Source organism: Cavia porcellus, unplaced genomic scaffold, assembly GCF_034190915.1.
Source record: "Cavia porcellus strain 051 isolate PalLab524CR breed Dunkin Hartley unplaced genomic scaffold, mCavPor4.1 scaffold_29, whole genome shotgun sequence".
Taxonomy (NCBI): domain Eukaryota; kingdom Metazoa; phylum Chordata; class Mammalia; order Rodentia; family Caviidae; genus Cavia; species Cavia porcellus.
In genome coordinates, this window is record NW_026947512.1 from 18,124,063 (window position 1) to 18,143,053 (window position 18,991).

The window sequence follows — 18,991 nt, forward strand, 5'->3', positions numbered from 1 at the left end:
CAGGCCTAGGTTCCCCACACAGGAAGCCCCCCACACACAGGTGTGGGTGAGTGGGCAAGTTGACAGCAGAAAAAAGAAGAGCGACTGGACTCCAGAGCCCAACTTGCCAAGGTGAAAGGGCTGGGACTCAGGGTTTCACACCAGCATATAATCTTTCTTACAAACAGCATGGGTTGGCAGAGGCAGTATATGTGCACCCTCCACCATAACTGCTTTATTAGGGCAAAGTCAACTGAGCTGAGATAAACACTCGAAATTTGTAAAGAAGAGGGAGTGTTTAGTCCTAGTGTCTGTGGGATTAGCTAGACAAGTGCTAAGTATGCAAAAGGACATCTTAGTTAGCACAGGTGGACCCGACAGAACTCTGCCAGCCAGCTGGCCCCTCTTTCTGACATCTGTTTACAGATGAGACAATTTGGGAGTCAAAATCCAAGGATCAGAGACACTGATGCAGGGGTCTGTTCTATTAGGATGAGGATGCTCAGGGAAGGGGTATTAGGATAGATTCATATCGCAGGTGTTCTTGTTGAAAAGGACCAGATGAAGAGTCTGAGAGTGGAAGTGACCTGGCCACGGGCTCTTAGTTAGTGGTTCTAGGATGAGCAGCCAGGACTGACCTGCAGTTCTGTGTGTCTTCCATGAAACCAGGCACCAGTCAAGGGCTTCAAGCTCTGTCACCCAAACTGTTTAGATGGGAGAGCACAGCAGGCCCTGATGAGAATGATGGACACAGCCCTCAGCAGGACCCAGGGACTGAGTCTTCTGCTCCACATCTGGTGTGACTAGGGACAGATTGCATGATCTCTCTGGGCTTCCATTTCTCGCCTAAGAAATTCCAACCTTGCAGGTATCTGTCATAAATGTTTGTCTCACATAACCCTAACCCTAACCCTAACCCTAACCCTAACTAGTTAATTAGCAAACATCTCCTGAACAAGTGGTTCACAGAGTTCAGTATATGAGATGTGACTGAGATATACAGTGGATGTTTAAATTTTAAAAATGTATTAAAGATACTCTTTCCTGAGGGTCCAAAAATGTATTAAAGACTCTCTTTCCTTGAGTGGCTTTATAAGGTCTGATAAAAAACAGAGTGAATGCTGCTGCCAAGTGCATCCAACGGACAAGCAGGCTCATCAAAATATTACAGTGTGTCCTCATCTACATTATTCATGAAATTTGGTGTTGTGTGACATCTTGCTCTTACCGAAGTCAAGTGACCCTGGAAGGCAAATGCTTTGAATGGATTCAGGACATCAAGGCAGCCTAACAGTGCAATGAAGAGATAAAGACAGCAGAATCGCTTCTGCAAGCGACAAGAATACTAAGCAAGTGTGTCTGAAGAGAGGTGGAGTATTTTGAGAGAGATTAATAGCAATGTGGCTTTTATTACAGTAAATTTTTAAAAATTTACTTTATCTGTCAATCACTCTTTATATATGAGAACCACCTGCAGAAGAATAATATTTTAAAAAGCAAATTCCAGTATCATAACTGCAAGGATCTAGGACCAGGTCTAGGGTAGAGTCTCTGCATCTCCATTTCTAAAAACTTATTCAAAAGTGATGCAGGTGGCTACGCCTGCCCCTGAACCACACTGGAGGTTTCGGAGGTCACAGAGGATCCAGAGAGGTTCTGAATAAAGAGAACCATCTCTCCTAAGCAGCACGTGGTCTAGTTGGCAGACAGGACAGATCCCAGGAGAAGCACACCCTCAGTGACAGACGAAGAAGAGGTACAAGGTTAGAGACGCAGGGCATGACCTTTATCAGGAAGGTGTGAGAAGAACTTCCACTAGGAAGGGAAGGGAAGGTAGAGGAATGCATGGTGAAGCAGACAAACGTAACCCAGAGCATGCTTTCTCTTGCACTGGCTTATATCTGGACTACCTTTCCTAACCTTCACTGTGGTTAGATGGAGTCATGTGACTGAGTTCTGGCCAATGGCATAGGATATAAAAACACCATTTCCTTTTTGGCCCACAGAATTCTCCCATGTGTTCTCCTGAGCCCCAGCCTGCCAGTTTGAATTTACGTAAAGGTGGAAGTAAGCTTATTAGACTCAAAGACAGAGAATAAGGGGTTCATCACAACAGTCAGTCCATTCTAGTATACAGAATACAAAGAGTTCTACCAACTAAACCCAACCAGCATTTAATCAGTGCCTTCCTGTGTGACCAAGTTCTGGGGGCTGTATTAGACCCAAAGGGGTAAGATTTCTTATTTTACAGGGAAGATGAACTTTGCAGGGTAGTACATGCTAGGAAGGCCAGAGGGCCAGAGGAGGCAAAAGAACACTGAATCCACCATGGGGGGAGTGGAGACCACATGGCTGTGTGTTAGTCTTGTGCTATGTGAACCTCTGAGATCACACAGAAAAAGAAATATCCAGTAGATCTAAAGATTCGTGTCTTATTTTTATCACTTAAGTTCAGAGCTAGTTTAATTTTCGTATTCTTTTCTCCCATGCCAAGGTTGTTGGGGTAGGTGTTGTGCCTTAGGCCTAGCACAAGGAGCTTCCTCAGCTGGTCCTAGGGAGGTCATGGTTGGCTGCTGTCCTGGAGTACCACAGGCCCAATCTATGGAGCCACTAACTGTCCAGGAAAGAGGGATGGAGGAAATGAACAACAGACTAGGGAATGGTGTGTACCCCAAACTTTGAGAGCCCCTGCCACTCAGCATATTCTTTGAAGAGAAAGAATCCAGGGTAGTCAGTGTAGCCTAGAGAAGGCCTGCGACATGGAGGGACAATATTGTGGTCCAGCTATGCTAAAGTATAATATCTAACCATAAATATAGCCAACCTTATGTTCCCTGTATCCACAAAAAAGAAAAAAAAATAGGAAAGGCTCCAGCAAGAAATAGATTTTTCTCTAGTAAAATCTGTCCATTTTAAGATGGGAACCAAGAATAACATTTAGGCATTAAAGTCATAAATTATAGGAAAATACATGGGAGATTTTTCTGAGCCAAAAAGGAAGTGGTGATTTTCATATCCTATACCATTGGCCAGAACTTAATCACATGACCACAACTAACCACAATGAAGGCTGGGAAACAAAGTCCAGTTTGAGCCCACTGCGAGAGAAAGCAGGCTCTGGGAAGCCTTTAGCTGCCGAGTGTTAAATATATGGCCAAGGTCTCTGGCTGGTGCGCTGTGTGGAATGAGGGGTGACACAGAGTCAGCAAGACCTCACCCGGCCTGTAGTTGTTTAGATCTTTCCATGTTGTAGAAGGCTCTGAGAGAACAAAGCCTGTAGCCTGTCCCAGTCACCTACTGAACACTTGATAACGACTTTAAGAGGTGTGCACCCAACCAGATGTGTGGCCTGGTGAAGTCCTCCTACCTCTCTGGCCTGTTTCCCCATCTGTCAAGTGAGAAACTGAAATTCTACAAGAAGCAGGGTTTCTGTGTCCTCAGAACACACACCCAAACTGTCTGGGTGGGCATTAGATTCCTGGGGTCCTGGTGCCTGTGGAATATGCAGGCTGTCCAATACATGAGATGGGCTGGGTATGTGCCTTAATGAGAGTGTCGGGGTTCAGGCTTTACAGTGCCTGAACCCCCACACTACTTCTTTCTCAGACCACCAGGAGCCCTATTTTGACACACATGACCCTGTAAGAGAGCAGAACCATCTAATTGTGCTCGATCAAGAGGAAGAACCTGCTGAGTACCATCTCAGCCTTTGGAAAGTGCTTCTCTGACTCAAAAGCAGGCTCCTCAGTGCCCCGTGCAAATGCATCACGCTACCCCAGGAAGCTGCCACCTTCTGAGGGGAGAGACCAAGCTGAGCCCCATGACATGGTCCCTTTTCTCCTGTATTGTCTCTCCAAACCCCATGTACCTCCTGTTAAGTGGGGAGACCTTTCCCCTCCCCACCCCCGCCACCTCTCACCAAAGGGAGCTGGAGGGAGGTCCTGTGCACTCCTCCAGCTGGCTAGGCACACCCACCAGGAGACAGCAGAGGAACAACAGAGAGCATCCCCACAGGTCCATTGCAGTCAGGCAAGCCTGAGCCTCAACACAGGTTGTTCTGACAGGGCTATTTATAGAAGCATTTTGGCCTTTCCCCAAAGGAGGGCCTCAGTCTCTCAGCGACGGGGAAACACAAAAGCTCCTTCCCTTGGAGGCACAGCAAGATATTCTCTTAGGACTCAGACATAAGCTCTCTTTGGGTAGAAACAAGCACTGCTAGGGCTCAGAATGGGGTTGGGGCATGGTAGATCACTTTGAACCCATCACAGAGCGCCTCCAAAGGAGGACAGAAAGCTGGGAAAAGGTGGAAAAAAAAAAAAAAAGAAGAAGGATAAAAAAAATGAAACATTTGGAGAAAGCTTCCCCAGCTCCTAAATCAGTCACATACCCTGCCTCAGAGACTGTGCTCACCCAGCCCTGGGCCTCCGAGGACGCACAACACTGCCAGGCAGTCTATGCAGAGGGACACTGTCCCTGACCACAGCAGTCCTGAATGTCCACATTCGTTCTCCTGTTCCACACTGGAGCCACAAAGTGGCAAGGAAAGAGGGGTTGTGTCCACCTCCCCACCCTTCTCTGGAGTGTTTATCCCTCATGGTCCTGTCTGGCATTCAACAGAGCGAGTTTCTCAGAAGGAATTTCAGAGGGCCTATAGGCTCTGGCAAAATGGGGTAGGGAGACATGCAGAGCCTCAAGACATGTCATGGATTCAAGACCCATAATAAAGAAAGAAGATCAGTGGGCACCAAACCCAAGGTGCATTTTCCCAGGACAAAGCTACAAAGAACTTGAGGGCAGAATGAAGGGTCAAGGCTCTCAGGGCCAGGGAACAATCACGCCCCATCCTCTACCCCATTCCAGAGTATTTCTTCTAAGGACATTTCTCCTTCTCCCAAGAAGTACCAGAAACAACTACCTTTTCCATTGCCAAGTAAAAGAAAATCCAGCTTGGCTGTGCTCCTTCTTAGCTCAATTATGCAAAATTGCCACCCTGGGGGGCGGGGGAAGGAGGAAAGGGTGCACAGCTTCTCAGCAGTGAGCGGCTGCACAGCAGCAAAACAGGAACCATTTCCTTCCCAGGCGGCAACAAAACTCTTTAGAGCAATAGTTCAAAACTTCAGCTGCACTTCGGAGTTACCTGGGAAGCTTTTCAAAATCCTGGTGCCTAGGTGGTCACTCAGGCCAATTCAATTAGACTCCCGGTGACATGGGTATCCGTGTTTTCTAAAGTGTTCCATGATTCCAGTGTGGAGCTAAAACTGAGAACTGCTGTTCTGAGGGGAGAGGTCACACAGTGAGGCAAGAGCCCCAACATGGGGTGGTGCACTTCCTGTATGCACGAGGCCTACCTAGCCTGAGGGAACTCCTGAGCCTGGTCTCAGTGCTGCAGAGTAAGACCTGCTCTCTGGCCTCATAAGCAGGTGCCCCAGAAAATGAGAATTCATCCCAGGGATCTCTTTTACTTGGTTTCCTCACACACAAAATCACAATATGTCCGCTGGTTCCTGGGTGGTCTCACACCACCAAAAGGACCAGAGCTTTTGCCTGATGTCAAACCAGCAAATACTGGACCAGGGGTAAGATGAATTATTCACAGGAGAGGCCTCCAGGTGTTGGACTGAGGGTTGACCATGAGCCTGCTGCAGACCTATGAGATGTAACAACTCATTTCCACCTATAAACAGCTCCATCTAGGTCCTGACTTAAAGCGCTCCTGTTAATTAATACAGCAAATAACCACAGCCTTGACTTCACTCCCAGCAGGACGGGCAGCAGATGATGCAGCTCTGGGCAGCGGGATAGTGTGGCCCGCAGCAGGGGCAGACTCTTAAGAAACACACACAGCCTCTCCCCACCTCAGAGCACACCACGGCCTCTGCAGGTCACCCAAACCCACCCGGGTAGTTAAAATGCTATCACAGCAGCCTGGGAGAGAGGGTTTTAATTTGTTTCTAAAAACACCCTGGACTTCTGCAAAGTTGTCAGACTGGGTTTTAAAATGGTTTCTGGCCACTCACAACACGGAAGTCTCAAGCTATCCTGCCAAGGGACCAGGGCCACAACCCTTTTCCATCCCCAGCTTGGAAGCTCAGATTTTGCAGGGAAATGAAACAGAAGAGTTGCCCAGAGGCCCGCGCTGACAGCATGGGGTCAATCTTTGAGCCAAGCGAGGTCCCCAAATCCTGGAGAGCCATTTTGAAAAGGTCCCGGGGACAGGAAGCATTTTGAAAGAGTGCCGGAGGTACCCGAGAGGCTGCAGATCCAGCCCGTGGTGCACTCGGCCGCGCAGCTCAAGAGTACCCCAGGCGGCCGCAGCCACTCCGCGGACACGCGGCTTCCCGCTCCTCCTTCAGGACCACGGAGGGCGCTCCTGTCGCGGGAGGCCGGGAGTCCACCAGCGCGTTTACCTTTGCGGGGCGCTTGGCCTGCACATCCCTGAAGAAGGTGGTCTTGGCGGTGAAGAAGCAGTCCTCCAGCTCCTCCTCCAGGCTGCAGTCCCCACTGCTCATGCTGCCGTCCACCGTCATCGAGCCAGGAGCTCCGCGGGCGGGTGCCGCGGTGGCGAGACGGAGAGGGCACCCGGCGCGGGCTCCGCTGCAGGTCACCGCGCCAGGCAGGGCGGGCGGGCCCGCGAGTGGCCCGGGGCGGCGGGGTGACTCGTGCTGTCCTCACTCGCATCTGCGGTGTCACCTCCGTGAGCGCCGCGCTAGCTGGGCTTGCTCCGCCCGGCGCCCCACACCTCCCCCTCGCGCAGCTCCTCCGAAGCCACTTCCTCTGCAAGGTTCCTCAAAGCCTCCTGGGCCTCCCTGCCTCCCCCCTGCCCGGACACCCCAGGACCCGGGGGTGCCCGTGGGTCAGATTGGAGATGCAGATAAGGAGTCGACCCGGATGGATCCGAGAGGGACACCTCTGTCATCTCCTTGAACGCCCATTCTACCATTCTAGGACGCGTCCTTCTCACCCCTTAGTGTGAACAGAAGATGACAGAAGGTCAACACCCTCGCTCCTCCTTCTCCTCCTCCTCATCTTCCCCTCTTCTTCCTCATTCTTCCTCCAGCCCCTCACTCCAGCCCACTCCCAGCCCCTGTGTGGAATGAGGGGTGACACAGAGTCAGCAAGACCTCACCCGGCCTGTAGTTGTTCAGATCTTTCCATTTTGTAGAAGGCTCTGAGAGAATAAAGCCTGTAGCCTGTCCCAGTCACCTACTGAACACTTGATAACGACTTTAAGAGGTGTGCAGCCAACCAGATGTGTGGCCTGGTGAAGTCCCCCTACCTCTCCGGCCTGTTTCCCCATCTGTCAAGTGAGGACTCTCTTGGAGTGAGGACTCTCTGGTCAATCTATAGTCAGAGAAGTAACCTAAGGTGGAAATCGCTATCTGGCCTGCCGGGAGAAACAGCAATATTTTAACTTGAAAGCACAAAAAGAAACTGCGGGTCTCAAAAGCACATGCAAATCACATGCAAAGTTATGCAAGGCTGGCAAACACCTCAGATACCACCTAGGCTGCCTGCACATCCTCTCCTGACAGTCTGGGCAAAAGGGGTCTCCACCAGATCTTGTCATTCCTGTTGTTAAGGGTGGCTCACTTCTATTTTTGCAGGACTAGGATGGATTAGTTGAAGGAACAGCTTCATTGTCATTGGCTGATTCCTTCAAAGCAATTAGGACAACACCTCTATAGCCCTCAGACCAGCCTTGTACAACAGTAAGATTTACACCAAGCACCATCTGACCAACTACTGTACTTGCAGATGGTTTACATGCAGCCTGTCACTTAATCTTCCCAGTAACCATTAGACTGAGATGATTATTTCCATTCTATGGATGAGAAAACCAAGACCCAGTGTCACACAGGTGTGCTGGATCAGGCTCAGTTCTGTGCCACTATATGTTCTTAGTCACTGTGATGTCCTATCTGCCAACAGAGTTTCATTGTGTGCTTTGCCATCTTGAAACGAAGCAAAACCTGGGGTCCCAGTAAGAGAGAATTGGTATGCCAGGGGCACCATGCCCATGCAGCCCAGCAGCCTGTGGACCGCAGGAATGACCCAGAGTGTGACCAAGGTGGCAATCGGGGCTCCCTCCGAGTCTGTGTGACTGAACAATCTCGTGCTGGAGGCACACACGCTGGAACAGAGCTGGACTCAGCACCCAGACACTGGGCTGCCAACTCCACTTTGAGCTCTGGTTGCTTTGATCACGAACCTTCTTCCCCTACCTTAGCCAAATCTCTGTACTCAGCAGGGTTTCAAACTGCAGCTCCATTTGGCTTCAGCCTCCCACACAGCCTCTCTCCCAGAGGCTGGCGAATGCCTAGCAGGCACAAAGCTGAGACAGCTGAGAGCTAGTGCCCTAGGCCAGCTGCGCTCTGCCCTGAGAACCGTGAGTTCTGCCTCCTCCCATAAAAAATCAGTGCAGGTAGACAGTGGGGTCAGAGCTGGGGGGCTGGAGAGACTCCGAAGGTGAAGACGACCGATGAGGTACATGCTGCTGCTGTCTGAGCCATCTTTTCTTTAGTAGGGTATTTTAGAAGTCATTTTAGAGGGCTCCCCCCACATACAGATTCAGCCCAAGGATCTGGTACCACCCTACACATTAACACCAAAACAATATACTTTACAGAGAGGGGGCGTTAAGTGATCCCCAGGCATCTGTCACAGCACCCCTTTCCCCCCGGGTTTGTCCAGCTAGCAGAAAGCAGGCTATTCTTCTATGAAAACAGAACCTCCTGGGGCCAGGGGCTTAGCTTAGTGGCACAAGTGCCTGCCTGGCAAGCGCAAGGTCGTGAATTTCAAAAAAAAAAAAAAAAAAAACCAACAATAACAAAACAGAACCTCCTTGCTCAGCGGGCGTTCAATACTTATACAAAAGCAGTCCCAGATTCTCTGTGGCCACAGTGTCACATGGGGAGCGCTGCAATACAACCACAGTGCCACACATTCAAAATGCGCAATCCTAAGACACAGCTAATAACAACCTCTTTGAACCCCAAGGCAAAGGCCCCTGGAGCCAGCGGGAGTCTGTCCTTGTGAGCTGCATGCCAGGTGCCAGTTCTGGTGAGGACAAGTTTTAGGGACACTGTGTGCTCGGTGCCATTCCCAAACCAGAAAATTGGATGCCTCAGTTGGACTTTTCAAGCCCCTTTTAACACCCATTACTTTACAAGGCCACTCTGTAACCTTGAGAGCAGGTATTAGGCCCATTTCACAGGTGAAAAAACTGAGCGGAGTAACTCGCTCCATCCTAGTTCATTACTTCTAAAATTTATGGATTTCTAGCTAATGTCTCTTTCTTTACAACACTCTACCTGTCAGTGAACCCAGGCTTGGAAGGAACTGACATGCAAGAAGTCAGCAAAAGAGAGACGGCTAGCAGAGACTAAAGGAAATGTGCAAAGATCATACACAGTGTAAAAAGCTGGCCAGCATCCAGGAGGAAAAATCCAGCCTGAAGCCTTAGGGGAAGAGGACTGGCCCTCCAGCTCTAATGGTGCTGCTGGAAACTCCCGGAAGAGTACCGATGGTAATGATGCTGATTGGCCAGGGAAGGGGCTGGGAGGGGTGAGAGACTGGTTATCCTTTTACACATCTGAGAGCCACCCACAAAGCATTGTGGGGACCGATGGGGGTGGCTGTTCTTGTCCAAGGTCCCAGGAAGTGAAGGCGGGACCCAAGTACAGCACCAAGAGCCTTCAGTGTCCCTGTCAGGCTGAGGGTCTCAGCACCCTGGGGCTGGGACAACACAGCCATTTTCCTGACTCCAAGTGTCAGATGACAAAAGACATCATTTCAAGTGTTCTTTTCTCAAATACAATCCTGACCTGAGGCAAGCATCGGCTTGTGGTTCTGTACGTGCCAGAAAAACTGTGATACATGATTGGAATTCAGGAGCTGTCACTCTAGTCCCAGCCTGATTCCACTGGATGTGGCATCTTGCGCACCCACAGGCTTTGGGTTTCCTCACCTGCCCAACTGAGGGGTATGGGCGTGAAGATCAGATCTGAGGTCCTGCACCCCACACACACACACAGAGGTTCAAAATGTGTGAGGCACCATCCCACCCCCAAAATGTATTTTTAAATTACTAGTAGCTAATGTGTATTATTAACTTGATATGCAGCATTTCATTAAATCCCTACAACAAACCAAATGCAGCCACTGTCTCTGCCTGACAGAGAGGAAAGGGAAGGCCTGGCAGGTTAAATAACTTACACACAGTTGCACATGCTAGCTAATGGTGGAATCAAAGCAGCCTGGCTGGTCTGATTCTGTGGACTCAAAGTCCTTGAACTCTGCGCTCTGTGGCCTCATGGGGAGGCCCTGTGATCATTGTCATATTCACCACACTGCCTGACACCGTGGGCCCCAAAAACTCAGAAGGAGCCCTTTTCCCAGCCTGCCCGTGGCCAGGCTTCCTTTTTGTGCATGGGGGGCCCTCTCTCTCCGTGCACCCCTGATCTCCCCAGGGGGTCAGTCTCCTCTGTGCCAGTGGCATCGACCAGGTCTGTGGATCATACTTCTGCTTTCCCGGGGAGCTCCAGACAGGAGCGGCAGCAGCTCCAAGGAGCACCCAGCTGGCCTGCTGAAGCTTCACTCTGGGGGTCAGGGGGCGCTCCCAAACAGAGCTCATGTTTTCCCGCCTTTCCCCCCACCCCTCCCCCTCTGTCTCTCTCTTCCTTTCTCTTCCTTTCCCTTCTCTTCTTGGCAGTACAGAGAATTGAACGTAGGACCTTTGCACTGAGCTACATCCCAAAGCCTTTTTTGTCTTATGTTTTAAAGACAGGCTCTCACTAGGTCATTGCATGGTTGGGCTCAAACTTTCAATCCTTCTGCCTCAGCCTTCCAGAATGCTGGGGTTGCAGGTGCAAGCCACCGTATCCAGCTGTATTTCCTGTCTTGGTGACTGACACTGACCTAGACTACTGCAAAGTCTTCTCGGAGCTCCCTTTGTTGCCCTCCCTGCCTCCTCCGAACTCTCATTCCAGTATTGCCAAAGTTACCCTTCTAAAGCCAAGACCTGATCATAGCTGTTTCCTATCATAAAGCTTCCGTGCAGATTTCAACTCATAATTATCAAAAAATTACAATGTGTGGAGCTCTAGTTACTTTGCTTTCATTCATTTACTTAACAACTACTTACTGAGCTCTTGCATCTGGCAGGCACTAGCCTGGTGCTCAAGTTGGGGCATGAATAAGCACAGTCCTCACCTTCTCCTGGTTCTGTTTACAGAGAATGGCATGAAATAGGGAGCTACAGAGAGCACCCTGGTCTTACACAGTTCACTTTCTCATTTACCATTTACAGTCTTGCAAGATGGTGTTTCACAAATAAGTAAATTCAGCCTAGAAGTGGTTCACTTGTCCAAGCAAATGGTACAATCAGATTTCAAACCCAGAGCCCTTGTATTTAATTTCACAGTTGTTTTCCCTCTAGTGACTATGGCACTTTCACAGCGAGCTCCCTGAGGGGCTCATTTGTCAACAGTTAGTTCCTCCTCCCCTCCAGCCACGAGCTAGCACCCTCCAACAGCCACTTGGAATTCATCCCTGCCCTCAGCGGGGTTTTGTTCACTTAACATCTTCTTCCCCCTCCCCCTCCCCCTCTCCCTTCCCCCTCTCCCTCCCCCTCCTCCGTCCTCTCCTGTTCCACACATACTTTCTCTGGCTACAACCACCCCTACCACCACGCCATTCTGTGGTTCTCTCAGAAGCACCCTTCAGCAACGTCTCATCTGGGTTGAATCCTAAGGATGCTGCCCACTGTCCCAGGAGAGGCATCTTTCAGCACCAAACAGGCGATGCAGCAGTCAGCTTAACTCCTCTCTGTATGACTTCCTGTCCTCGGAGGTGTGGGCTGCAGTGTGGAGGTTAGATTCACGTGGAAGTCACTTCCTTGAGGGTGCTGCCACACCTCACTTCTTTTCCTTGGCTGCCAAGCTAAAAGTTCTGCAGAGGCTGAAGAGCTTGTGTTGGGGCTGGAGCCAGGCCAGGGACTGTGTCCCTCATGGTCCTCTAGTGACACTTAAGAGTGGCAGAGTGTATTTCTTTCTAGTCAGCAGCCCTTTCTGTCATGGGTCCCTCTCTAGGCCGGGCAGTCCTCCAGTGTCCTGAACAGCTTGGTCACCACTAGGAGATGTCCACGGCTGTTGCACTGTTACCCACAGGAAAGAGCGCTTTGTCACCACCCATCTCAGAGCCCTGGGACTGACCTGGCCATCTGAGCAGCCCCCTGAGCCCCCAGGATATGGAGAGCACACAGAAGTGCCTGCAGGATTTCTGGAGGATGTGTCCCAGGACTCTGTCCCTCCTTGGAGCCAGATTGCAGGTGCATCCTTGGGATGGGCTTCCACTCTGCACAGTCAGGACTGAGCTTAGCCTGGGCTGGTCAGACTTACTGGGGGAAGCTCCTGTCGGGGGGAGACCACCTAAGTACTGTGAATCACTGAAAGCCAGCACTTCCGGCTTCCAGATGAGGCAGGGAATCTGAAGGAGCCTGATACAAGCTACCCTAGATGCAGTCAGGGAGGAGGGAGTGGAGAACTGCTCCTCCCATTGGCGCAAATGGGTGGGGGGCACTTGCCTGGCTCCTTCTGGAACCCCATCAGTTCTGTTTTATCGGGAGGAACAAAACAAGGGCCAAATTTTGAACTTGCAAGCTAAGGAAATTATGGCTGAAAATAGGAGGAATCTAGTGTACTCCACTCTTCCAAATCTCCAGGAGAGGTTAGATATGAGACCCCAGTCTCTGCCTTTTCTGATATCACACTAGTGCCATGTCACTGGACGTGGGAAGTCTCTTCTTGTTTTGGTGGCCAGAGGATGACAGAAGATGCTATCAGTATCAATTGATTGCTAGATCATGAATGTATTAAGCAGTCGAAATTCAGGTTACATTCCTGGGAACATCTAACTCACTCTAAGATGGTAGAAGCTGGTAGCAACTTCAAGGGTTAGGTACCAGAGTGGGTGTGCTGGATTTAGAAGCATGATTTAAAGAAATCAGACCAGTTCCAAGTAACTAGAGCAAGAGACTCTCTCTATCTCTCTCTCTTCCTCTCTCTCTGTCTCTGTCTCTGTCTCTCTCTCTCTCTGTCTCTCTCTCTCTCTCTCTCTCTCTCTCTATATATATATATATATATATATATATATATATATATATATGAATATGAAAATAACCAGCACCCAAGAAGGTAAAATTTGCAATGTCTTGCATTAAGCAAAAATTACCAAACATGCAAAAAACCAGAAATAGCTGATCCTTAATGAGGAGAAAAATCAATTGATTAAAGCCAGTCTAGAACTGAGACAGATTTTAATCTTTTTTTTTTTTTTTTAACAGAGGATTTAACTCATGACCTCATGCTTGCCAGGCAGGCACTTGTGCCACTGAGCTACATCCCTGGCCCAAGAGACAGATTTAAGAATTGCCACAGACACTAAAAGTTATTATAAGTGTCTTCTACTTCTATTTATTCAAAAATTAAGCAGAAACATGAAAGATATTACACGATACCCAAATCAGACTTCTAGAGATAAAATCGACAATGTCTTGGATGAGAAATTTGCTAAAATACAGTAATGAAAAATCATACAAAAGAAAAGTTTAGGAGTAGGGATACAGCTCAGCAACACAGTGCCTGTCTGGTAAGCACAAGGTCCTGAGTTTGATTTCTGGTACTACCAAAAAGAGAAAAAAGTTTAATTAACTTGGAGATATAGCAATACCAAATATCCAAAATGAAGCACAAAGAAAGAATTTAAAATACAAACAGAGGAGTAAGCTGCAGGAAAGTCCGAGCACTCTAATAATATACTAGATGTGACTGAAATATAGAGTGAACTTTTAAAAAGTATTACAGTAAATTTACATGCCCATTAATCCCCATCACTTTGTGCCCAGAACGGTGGGATTGGCGAATCTGAAGCAAGTGGGAGGAGTTTAAGGGGCTTAATGGCACTGTGCCTTTTACTATAATACATTTTAATAATCACTGTATTTTTTATATCAATTCCTACACTTAGAATTGGCATTCTTGCTGGGGGAGGGGATGTTTGACGAAATAAGCCTGAAAAGTTTCCAATTTTGATAAAAATTTGTAAACCCAAAGATCCAAGAAATTCAGTGAACCCCAAAGACAAGAAACCTAAACTACAGTAAGGCACATCATAAGTAAAATGTTCAAAGCCAGCGATAAAACGAACATTTTAAAAATAGCAAAAAGGGGGCTGGGGATTTAGCTCAGCGGCATAAGCACCTGCCTTGCAAGCAGGCGGTCGTGAGTTTGATCCCTGGTACCGATAAAAAGGAAAAAGAAAAAAAAAATAGCAAAAGAAAGAAATATATGCAAAACAGAGATACATACAGTAGCATATTTTTTGTTGAAAATAATGTATGAAAATAGTGAAGTGACACTTTTAAAATAGTCAACAACAACAACAACAAAAACCCAAACCTGTCAATCCAGAACTTTCTACCTAGTAAAAATCTTTCCAAAACAAAGATGGAAATAAAGGCTTTTTTTCTGAATCAGGAAAAGGTGAAAGAAAGCATTATTAGCATACCCACAATAACAGAAATGTCAAAGAAAGTCCTTTTTACAGAGGGAAAATCTGATCTCTCAGTGGAAACCTAGTTCTAACCAAAGTGGGTAGGGAAAGTACCAGAAATGTGATCACATGGACAAAAATATGCAGTTTCATTTTGTTACTTAAATCTAAGTGTAATGACCACTTAATAAAATGGTGGCAATATAATATGGAGCTTATAGTATATAAAGAGGGGAAATGGAGTACATATTATCTACTGCAAGATTTTTTTCTTTTTTTTGAGACAGAGTCTCACTGTGAAGTTCAGGCTGGCCTTGAACCCATTACAGAGCCCAGGCTGACCTCAAACTCACAGAGAGCTGACAGCCTCCTGAGAGGCTGAGGTGTACTACCACAACTGGGTTGTAAAACTTTTTTTTGAAAAAGATTTTTATACTATACATGAAGTGGTATAATATCATTTGATAGGTAAACTGTGACAAACTAAAGCTGTATGCCATAAACTCTGGAGCAATCACTAAAATAACCAAGGTCTAAATCTTGTAGGCAAAAAATAAGAGAGAATGGAATCATAAAATATATTCTATTAATCCAAAAAAAGGGGCAAAACCCAGAGAAAACAAAAAAAGGGAAGAAAGAGCAAATAGAATACAAATATATATTTGGAGAGGACAGATTTTAAAACTAGGTCCAGTTATGTATGGTGGCTCATGCCTGTAATCTCAGCACTCAGGAAGCTGAGGCAGGAGGATCAACGTGAGTTCCAAGTTAGCCTGTGCTACATTGTGAGCTCAAGGCAATCCTGAACTACATAGTGAGACCCTTTCTCAAAAAACAGAAGACAAAAAAAGCAAAACACTCCATCAATAATCGCATTAAATGCAATTTGGCTAAACACTCTAATTCAGCAGTAGAAATTATCAGATTGTATTTGAAATTATCAGATTGTATCAGAGTGGCCTGGTGCTATATCCAATTCTTTGCTGCTTACATGACCTGTCCTTTAAATCCAACCACATAGTGTTTCTCAGTCAACAACAAGCCCCACACACAACAATGATCTCAAAAGAGAATGGAGCTAAGAATCCCTATCACCTAGTATTTCTCCTGAATTTTCCCTATGTTTGGATAAACAAATACTTCCCATTGTATTACAACTGCCTGCAGTATTCAGTACAGCAACATGCCGAACAGATATATAGTTTAGAAGTAATAGGGCTGGGAGTGGGGGTGCACACTTGTAATCCCAGCACTTGGAAGGCTGAGGCTGAAGATCCCCTGTAAATTTGAGGCCAGCCTGGGTTACATAGTGAGTTCAGGGCCTGCCTGCACTACATAGCAAAGCTTTGTCTCAAAAAAACAAAAAAAGAAATAAAAACTAAATGTAATAAGCTATTCTATAATGTAGTAGGTGAAGCCCTGGAAATTCACGTGTTCACATTGACATCAGCACACGTGACGAGATAGCGCAATGACACATTTCTCAGAACATATCCCCACCATCAAGCAATGCATGACGGGATAAAGACACTAACAGCCTAAAAATAATAGAAAGAAAAAGAGTAAGAAGTACATTCTAACTGTAGTCGAAACAAAGCGGTGTGGCTGTTTTAATATCAAGTAGATTTCAGATCAAACAATATCATCAGGGATGAAGAACGTCCATTCGTGATAAATAATGGAGTGCACATAATAACCCTAAAAGCAGATGCACGCAATCGTGGAGCTCAGGACACAAGAACTGTGAGGAGAAAGGAGCGGATCCACAGGGAGTGCTGAAATTTCCGCACTCCCCTCAGTAATAAATACAGCGAGTAGAGCACGGGTACTGTGCGCCTCGGTGAACGCCAGGTGCTGTTGCTACTGTTTACAATTCCTTGGAATATGCATTTTTCAGAAGAGACCCACGACCCTGCACTTCCCAAGAGGTGTACCAGGAGGTCTACCAGGTCTACCAGGTCTACCAGGAGCCTGTGTCACTCTGCCACTGGCATCTAGGCGGACGCCCAACCCCAAGCTCCTCCCCTTCCTGGTTCTTGCCTTCTTGCCCTGGGGCTCCCCCAAGTGGTGACCCTGGGATCGACACTGGCCGTTCGACAGGACTGGGCGGCAGGACTTTCTCTTCCGAAGGATCTAGAAGGACAGGACCCTGGGTGGTGGAGGCAGTGGTGTCTGCAGGAGGGAGCTCAGGACTGGGAGCCATGAAATCAGAACTCTCAGGCAGCTGAGTCGCCTCTGCTACAGAGGGACCGAGGGGGTTCCCCAGGGCACCTGCTGAGGAATCACAGTGGCGGAGGATGTGTTTGTGTTTTGGCAGTCGTGGCGCGCTTGGAGCCACCTTTCCCTTGGGTGAAGCAAAGACTTAAGCCTCTATGTTAGAACAGAATAATTATAGGCTTCAGAGCAAAAAGTGTCACCCAAGCCACAGGTCAGAGTGGCCTGGTGCTATATCCAGGGAGATAGCTCAGCTTTCTGGTAGAACCAGACCATGGAGGGTTTCGTGTACTAATCCAGCTTTACACTCATGTGAGGGCAGCAGGAAGCCACCAAGGGTTTTTATCGCAGGGACTAAAATCCAGTGGGGCCACCAGCAGTCTCAGGGATGGCCCTGGGCTGTCACCCCAGGACACTTACCCCACAGACTACCCACGCTTTTACACCCACCTCCTCCTGGGACCCCTAACCATCCTGGGAAGGGTCCCATTTCTCAGAGGAGATGCCTGAGGTCCAGAGGAAGTAGGAGGCTGGTCATGGGTCCTAAACCAAGTGTTTCATCTACACACCAGGGATTAGAACCTAGCTCTTCAGCCACCCAGGTCAGGCTTTTTCCTTTTTCTCAAGAATATGTATTTTCTTTCAAGAAACATTACATTAGAAATGTGTAGAATTATCTCATGGTCAAACAGCAAAAAACAAACAAACAAAACAAATAGCAAAAGTTGAAAGTCTGATAATATCCCTTTCAACTCCACCTCTTGCTTGGTGGAATCCCTTTGAACGGTCTGGGAGCACCTTCCAGACCTTTGCACTATGCACTGTGTGCACACACGCACACACAAACACATGCACATTCACTCACATGTACACAGTGTGAATGGCTGGTCTGAACTGTGTTGTTTTCACGTTGCACTACTCACTGTCTGCACCTAAGGATTCACCTCTCCTTTGAAAGGGCACCAGGGTGTCAGTGTGGGTAGCTGGGATTTCGTCCTCAGCACTCCTGCAGCTGTCTCCATGGTTCCCAAGGCCCTGAAGCACCCCCTAGAGCCAATGCCCAGGAGCCCAAGCACCAGATGGTCAGAGACGGTGGTCTCAGGGTTTCCCACTGATGGCGCCCAGAAGGATTTCAGAACAGGACCTGGCTCAACAAATTATTTGTGGAACGAATGTGAAACAATCTTTAAATACATTTTTTTTTTTATCGGTACCAGGGATCGAACTGACAACTGCACGCTTACAAGGCAAGCGCTTATGCCACTGAGCGAAATCCCCAGCCCCGAGATACATTTCTTTTTAATTTTAGAGATTAACTCAATGTATGTTTGGGAAAAAATCTGGAGCACGTCAAAGCATTGATTTGAAGATACTGAAATTTTTCCTTTAACAAAAACTGATTTAAGTGTGAGTCTATTTAAAGAGGACGGAAGTAACTGACAACACGGGTGGAACACAGTTATGGCCACAGTCCCAGGTGTGGGAGCACCTGAGTGACCTGGGAGCCGCTGTGGCAGGCTGGGAGCCCCGAGTCTGCTCAGGGACGGGTAAGGCTGGAGTCAGGAAGGCACTTGGCCTGCTGCAGGGAGGATTTCAGCTCTGACTGCAAAGGATCTGACAAAAAGGGGAGTTTGTCCCTTGTGATCTGTGCAGTGTAAGCCACGGAAAAGTGGCACTAAAGGCCAGAAGCCAGAGCCTCCGGGGTCGCCAAGCAGGCAGGGAGTTACAAGCGAAAGCAGCAGTGACAGGCAGATCAAACACATTTTGTTTTGGAGTTGGCTTCCCCGGAGGCAACGCAAGAACTGGAACAAGGCATCAGAGGGCACTGGGGAGCCACTGTTGGTTTTCATCACAGGGCCGGGTACGTAAGAGCACTTTTTTCCCCAGTAATAAGGATTGAACCCAGGGCCTGGTGCATGCTACATAAATGCTCTACCCCTGAGCTACATCCCCACACTTTTTATTTTCATTCTGAGCAAGGTCTCCATAAGTGGCCAATTGGTTGCAAACTTATGATCTTCCTACCTCATCCTCCAAAGTAGCTGTGATTATAGGAGTGTGGCACCATGCCCAGACATACAAGCACTGTTGTTGGTTGGTTTGTTTCTGAGCCTCCACACTGAGCTGCATCCCCAGCCCGTTTTTATTTTGCTAAGTCATGAAGTTGCCCAGACTGGGGCTGAACTTGTGATCTTCCTGTAGTAGCCTCCTGGAGTGCTGAGATTATAGTTGTGCACCATCATACTCG

At 48.0% G+C, this 18,991-nt stretch overlaps 1 protein-coding gene across 2 annotated transcripts in view; it reads right to left on the minus strand.

Moving 5' to 3' along the window:
* The window catches only part of Rassf5 (Ras association domain family member 5), a 69,752-nt gene that overhangs the window by 16,578 nt on the left and 34,183 nt on the right, over nucleotides 1–18,991 (minus strand). Inside the window, exon 1 of one of the 2 annotated variants that reach the window (XM_005005864.4) lies at nucleotides 6,387–6,719. The exons of the other annotated variant lie outside the window; for it this stretch is intronic. Coding sequence (XP_005005921.1) covers nucleotides 6,387–6,506 — 120 coding nt within the window. The 5' untranslated portion in view covers nucleotides 6,507–6,719. Of the gene's footprint in view, nucleotides 1–6,386; nucleotides 6,720–18,991 lie in introns of those variants that run through there. 2 annotated transcript variants of the gene reach the window in all.